This window comes from Spinacia oleracea, chromosome 3 (assembly GCF_020520425.1).
Source record: "Spinacia oleracea cultivar Varoflay chromosome 3, BTI_SOV_V1, whole genome shotgun sequence".
Taxonomy (NCBI): Eukaryota; Viridiplantae; Streptophyta; class Magnoliopsida; order Caryophyllales; family Amaranthaceae; genus Spinacia; species Spinacia oleracea.
In genome coordinates, this window is record NC_079489.1 from 35,499,331 (window position 1) to 35,506,571 (window position 7,241).

The following is a 7,241-nucleotide window of genomic DNA, read 5'->3' on the forward strand; positions in this document are numbered from 1 at the left end:
CCCTCCCCACACACACAAACTAAGGATTCTTCTATTAGAATTACTAACAGCTTGAGTTCAAAAGTTTCAATGAAAATCGATAAATACAAGCACTGGTTTCAATGAAAGACGAACAAAACTTCAAATCATAAACTAAATCAACCAATTGAAGAACACACATAAACCGTCAAAAGATTATTCTCGTGAAATCGACCTAACTCTCACAGCGAATACGAATGAAACTTTTCACAATTTCTTCAATTCCTTCCTAATCACAAATAACAAGCACGAATAATAACATTCATAACAACAAAAACTTGGAGACGGTAGAAATCAATCATGAAAAATCATTAAATTCGAGCAGTATGCGAAAATCAAATTAAAAAGGCAATGAACATAAGGAAATTGAAAACCTAGAAACTAATTGGACTAAATTAGGAACGTTTACCTTCAATTTTAAGCTCGATTATTGCAGATTCAAGTGAATAATTGAGTATTGCAGACATCAAATCAAAGCTGAAAATTACGATAGACCATTAGGAATCACTAATCAACGCAGAACCTACAATTTACATAAATCAACAAAGAATTACACTTACCAATTGTAGCAGAGGAGACGACGCGTAGATTATGGCAGCTTGAAGATGGTGGCGGTGCAGTGGTTGCAGAACTTGCAGCAGGTGAGGAGCGGTGGCGGTGAGGAGAGAGAATCACGAAGGAGAGAAAATGAAGGAGAGAGAATAAGGAGTTCATGAGACTCTGAGACTGAAGCACAAGGAGAGAGAAACGGGTGTACCTTCCTTTTTTTTATTTTTTGCATTATTTACAATTTTGCCATTACTAAACGCGGTACGTAAATGATTACGAGCTGTTAGATCTTATCTTAGCGAACGCACGAGATTGCTTCTCATTCTTCTCATTTTAAGCTCCCTTCTCATTTGAGTGCAAATATATATATATATATATATATATATATATATATATATATATAATATATATATATATATATATATATATATATATATATATATATATAATATAATAATAATAATTGTCAATTTTAATTACAAAGAAAGATGAATTCGTTCTTTTGAACTGAATTGAACTGAACTGAATGAAGCTAAACTGAACTGAATGGAGCTGAGCTAAACTGAACTGAAAGAAGTTGAGCTGAGCTGAGCTGAACTGAATGAAACTGCAATAAATTCCAAAAGAACAGGGCCTAAACTTTTCGCATAATTAAGTACCAAGATTCCCGCCAAGAGGAGATGACGAAAGAATTTGATTTCAAGCTTTTCTGTTTGTAATAAGAAGTAGAATTCAAAATAAATGTTTGACATACAGAAGAGTTTTTCCATTAATAAGAATCAGACTAGAAAATAAAATGTTTGACCTACAGAAGCTTAGAGGCAACCTAATGTCACTCTCAGTCTCACTTGAACCAAACACAGGAATTTATTTGTTAGCCCTTAGGTCAAAAGGTTAATCTAACCAATCTATTCCTTAAAATTTTACAGCTTACCATAATGTTAGTGGCTTAGTGCTGCTATACATAATACATGGGCAGGACAACAAGTTTCAAACCAGCTCTGATTCTGCTAATATGTCTTCCTGTAAATTTCTTGAGTCAGAAAACGGGGGCGGTGGTGGATCAACTGTCAGTGTACCCTCTAAAACATTCACGACTTCCCCCATTGACGGCCTCATTCTTTCATCAACTTGCAAGCACCAGAAAGCAATTCTAAGGCCACGCTCTAGCTCTTCAAAGTCTACTTCGCCTTCAATTCTCTTATCCACAACCCTCCATCCATACCCACTAACCCATTTGTTGTAAGACCACTCACAAACTTCTTCTTGGCGCCCACATATGAGATAGAGTACCATCTTACCAAAGTCTTCCACATCTTTCTCCGCATAAGTCTCAATACCATCAAGTTTCTGTAAGCCAAACTCTGTCACTTTTGCTTCCAGGTTTTCATCCAAAATCACATTTCCACATTTCAATTTCCCATGGCTTACAAAATCCCTACAACCTGTGTGCAAATAAGAAATGGCCTTCGCCACATCTAGACAAATCAACATTCGATTTTTCCAAGAAAGCTTTTTGCATGATGCAGGATCGTGCATGAAGTCTTCTAGTGAACCGTTCTTTAAAAGCTCGTACACCAAAAATCTGTTTCCTGACTCACAACAATAACCCTCCACCTTAACCAAATTTTTATGATGAATGCTTCCAATCATTGAAACCATAGCCCTAAATCTCCTCTCCTCAATTTGTGATTCTAGCCGCTTGACTACAGCAGGTTGGTTGTTTTGAAGCACAGATTTATATGAATGTGGCCCTAACTGATCCTTGAAGTTTCCAGTTAGCTCCTTGATTTCACCATATGTCCATCTGACCAAGCCAGCAGAAATCAAACCATGAGAAGGAGGACTAGCTTTCTTCCTGACAGTAGCTCTTCTTCTTTTGCAGACCCAAAACCCAACAGCTATCTGAAGCATACAAAACAGACAGAAGCTAACCAAAGCTGCATCAATTACAGGACGGATTGGGAATCTACTTGACTGATTAGATTTAGAGGACAAGAGAGAGGGTAAAGATGGAGAAGCGGCAGTAGGGGATTTGTTAGGAAGGACCGCGAAGGGATCCGTACATGTCTTAACAAAGGATATGGAACTCAGAGACGGATCTGAAGAACCAGTAATAAACCGGGTTTTCTTGATCTGACATCGTGCACTACCATCATTCAGATATGTCACAGCAGTGCAAAGAGGGTCCTTCTCACACAAACGCTGGCAAAAGTCTAAACTGGTTATGATGATTGTATCACTTGGCGGGTAAATCCCGTAAAGTGAAGTGTGCTTGTATTCCACCATAGCTCTAGAACTACAGCTCTGCTGCCTGTAGGGTGCCAAACACTTTGAATTAGACTCCATGGCCGATCCAAAAGGACATTTACAGATAGAGAGGCTAGAGTTAGCAAAGGAACAAATTCCTTGATCACCACATGTTGCAAAAACATCACACTGATTCTCAACAGCTTGCCACACCGACTTCCAAGATACTGAATCTTCATCCCATGAGTAAATTCGAAGATTCCCATCAACATCTAACCGAAGAAACCGGAACTTCACATTGTCATTGTGATCTTCTGCGAATACAGACCAAAAAGCTTCAGATCTGTCGTCAAGAAGTTGAAAGGAGCCATTTGAGCTAAGGGACGCCTTGAGTGACAGATTAGAAGGGCTTCCCCTTACCCAGTATAATACACCGGTTTCCCACCTCAGTTGTAGCTGCCCTGAGTCATTCAAGTATAGGCTATAGTGACTGGAAACCAAATTCCCACTCAGAGCACGAAGTGTTTTGTGGACAGACAAAACTTGGCCAGGCAAGAGTGTATCGGAGGGTGTATCAAAGCTTTGCCACACCATATCCTTGTTTCCATCCAAAACAACCAAATTCCCATCATCCTGCAGGGAGGCAGAAGCAACAGACTTCCCAGACGTGTTGCTCGTCCATACAACCCCACCATTCGACGGATCAAACAAAACCAATCCCCCCTCCTCCATGAGCTGAAAATAGGACTGATTACTAACGGTGAGTTCTGCACCAGCAACCCAAACTACAGATTGCTTATCAACAGGTATCGAACCCGAATGGAAGCGAATTCCTAAACTATATTGGTTCACATTATCTGAATGAGTGAAAAAACCCAATGCGAAATCCCCGTTGGAGGAAACCCACAATTGATTTTCAGAAACAGTAAGCTTTGAACCCAGAGAAATTTCTGAGACAGCAACTGAAAACAGCAATGACACAAGAAACTGGCAAAGCATTGTAGCTGAAGTACCCACAAAAATGCATCTAGTCACCATTTTCGGTATAACACAAATTAATTTGGGATTCACAATGGATATTTTAAACTAATTTGTAATAAAAAAAGAACTCTTCAGTAACCTAATGTTGAGCAAACCCAATCATATAACCTATGGTTTCAACGGCCATGTTTTTCCATAAAACTTAGGCACTAAGATGTAAAATCAATAAGAACAAAACATACCAGCTAAAGAGGAAAAGTTTGCACTGGTGAAGAATTTGCGTGCCTGAAAATGACATCTGAACCCAGAAATTTCCAATATATGGTGAGACTAGTTACACAATGCCCACCAAGTGTTGTATAAATGCTTCAAAAAGATAAAGCAGCGAACATAGAACCAGAAATTGATATTCTGAACCAAAAATAGTTAGGGTTTATATCCTTGAAATTTTTTCTTTTCCAGAATTTTCTGGGTTTTGAAAATGAGAATTGATTAAAGGAAAATGTGGACCCAGAGGAAAACAAATGGAAAAACGAAAATCTGCGTAAATGGGAGTACTTTCAAACCTTCAAATTTGACTACATCTCTCATGTTAAATGGCTGATAATTGCAGAAAAAGGGGATAATATTAGTTCGTTTTAAATTAAATAGAAAAATGAGTGTAAACCCAGATCAGAAATTTAAGCCAGAAAGCTAAAACCCAACATAAACAGGTAAAGATTTAATGGAGTGAAGATGAGAGGTTAGAGAAGATGGTAATTTGAGGAGAGAGAAAGATGGACGATGAGTTGCATTATTCAAGAGTAGCAGTAGCAGAGTATAGTACTCCCTAGTCTAGTAAAACTGCTACTTTTTGGAAAGATTTTTTTTAAAAAATTGGCGAGTTTTGTTTTGGAGGAGTCAGCTGTCAGCTTTGTATAGTTGGACCCAGGAAGACGAAGATGCCCCACGAGGGTTTAATGCTTTATGACATTTTTATTTGAAGATGAAGAATGTTGCTCATTTTGAACACGGGATGACTATGGTCTATGGTCTATGGTACATTGGTACATGGGTGGGGTTATCCGTATTTATGATCTTGGGTCGAATTCGTCGACATTACGGTTTTTGTTTTGTTTTGTTTTTTTTGAGGTCAAAGATTAGTGCATTTTATTAATTAGTCGAAAGTTTGTCCACAAGGACGTACGAGCTAACCTCACAAGGACTATGGTTAACCCATACTTGTTCAACATCAAAGGGCACTAATCTAGCGAGGTGATGGGCTACACTATTGTCATCCCTCCGAACATGAGACCATTCAATAAAATCAAAGTAAGAACAATAATGCATAATGTCTTCGAGGATCGAATCTAAATCAGCAAGATAAACCGTAGCTTTGGTTAGCCTTGAGATCACCACCTGACTATCAGTTTCAACAATGACCTTCCTCATGTTGTACTTCTTTGCGAGTTTAACAGCAGCAAGCACAGCCTTGCATTCAGCAAGGACGGGTTCCCAACGAGCTCTCATCCTCCTTGTAGCTGCGAGCAGAACTTCCCCTTTCTCATTCCTGGCCACCACGCCCATCCCCACCCAACCATTGTCCACCACAGCAACATCACAGTTCAGTTTAACAACATCTTGCGGAGGGGGACGCCAAGTATTGGGGATGCATAATGCAGGGGTAAGAACAACCCCATAGATACGTTGGTTGTAGCTGTTGAAATCCTCGGTCAGTTTTCAAACTCTTTCTAGCAGTATGCTGTGTGGTGTCTCCCTATTATTGAAGATTTTGTCATTTCTTCGATTCCAAATGCTCCACAACAAGAACACACCCATCTGACATACCTTAGCTTCTTCCTTCGCCCATGATACGATCAGATCCCCAAAAGGGAGAGAGTTAGAGTTCTGGAACAGAACCTCACACCCACTCTCCTTCCACAGGTTACACACGCTGCAGCACTCAAATAGAGCATGGTTAAGGGTCTCCACTGTATCAGGGCACCACGGACAGCAGTCAACGTCTGACATGTGTCTGGTTTTCAGCAAGGCGCGAACTGGCAAGGTGCTTGTGCATACCCTCCAAACAAAGTGCTTTGCTTTGGGGGTAACATTGAGTTTCGATCCATATTTCTAACCAAGCTGCGTGAATATCATCAAGATTACATGATTTACCAAGCATGTAAGCAGTTTTAACTGAGTACAAACCGTCATTCGAGAAGGCCCAAGTCAACACAACATTTGGCAACCTGTCACTGATGGGAATAGCAAGGATGCACCTCTCATCCCTCTCATTGAAATGCTTTGAAATCAGGTCATACCTCCATTCTTTCGTTTCCTGGTCAATGAGCTCGCACACCTGCCTATGTCTGCATTAGGGGAAGACGTGATATGCCCCCCGTTTTCATCAGCCACCCATTGGTCATTCCATATATTTATGCTCTTTCCATCTCCCACTCTCCATATCAGCCCTTCTTTCAGCAAGTCCTTGGCTGCCTAGATGCTCCGCCACGCAAAACTACTTGCAGGACCACGATAAGATTCCAGAAAATCACCATTGAGATAGTACTTGCCCTGCATAACACGCCCGAGTTAGGGATGGCAATGGGTCCAAGACCCGATCCAGATCCGATTGGACCCGGTCCATTTTTAAGGGTCTGGGTCCAAAAAAATTAAACCCTGTGGATCTGGGGCGGATCTGGGTCTTTGTTCAATGGGGCGGGTCTGGGTCCGGGTCCAAGAATTAAAGATCCAGATCCGACCCACGGACCCACATATATAAATTTTTTAAAAAATATTATAATTTAAATATAATTCAATCTTTACGTGCTAAACTTTATTAAGTTCTTATGATACTAAACTATTTAAAAATTATTTGACGTGACATGTAAATAATAATATTAGAAACTTTAAATACTTATTGTATTACAAGACTAATATGATTTGTTTTTTCTAAACAAAATTAACGAATATTCCATATTTAGTGGTTTTATTAAAGCAACATTACGTTTACATACAAAAAATGGGCAAAAAAATTACGTAATATAAGAAAAATGAGAGACAAATTTTTTTGGAAAACAAATACGCTTAGACCCATTTAGGATCCAGATCCGACCCTAGACCCATTAGACCCAGTGGATCTGGGTCTGGATCTGATTTTTTTTGGACCCAGCCGATCTGGGTTGGATCTGGATCCACCACTTAAAAAGCGGGTCTGGGTCTGGATCCTGTCGGACCCGGTCCAGATCCGACTCATTGCCATCCCTAGCCCGAGTAAAGAATGTGGTGATGAGAAAATGCGCCAGGCCTGCCTTCCAAGTAGAGCCAAATTAAACACCTCCAAATCCCGGAACCCCATTCCCCCAACGCACTTAGGAGAACACAAAAAGTCCCAGCTCTTCCAATGGACTTTCCTCTCCGTGCCTGAACTTCCCCACCAGAACCGAGCTATCATGGAGTGGATT

General features: G+C 40.1%; 1 protein-coding gene across 1 annotated transcript; it reads right to left on the reverse strand.

The window, feature by feature from the left end:
• Positions 1–1,305: 1,305 nt before the first annotated feature.
• On the reverse strand, positions 1,306–4,734 carry LOC110797860 (G-type lectin S-receptor-like serine/threonine-protein kinase SD3-1). The gene has a single exon (XM_022002982.2). The coding sequence runs from the start codon at positions 3,853–3,855 to the stop codon at positions 1,558–1,560; it is 2,298 nt and encodes a 765-aa protein (XP_021858674.1). The 5' UTR covers positions 3,856–4,734; the 3' UTR covers positions 1,306–1,557.
• Between the last annotated feature and the right edge of the window lie 2,507 nt (positions 4,735–7,241).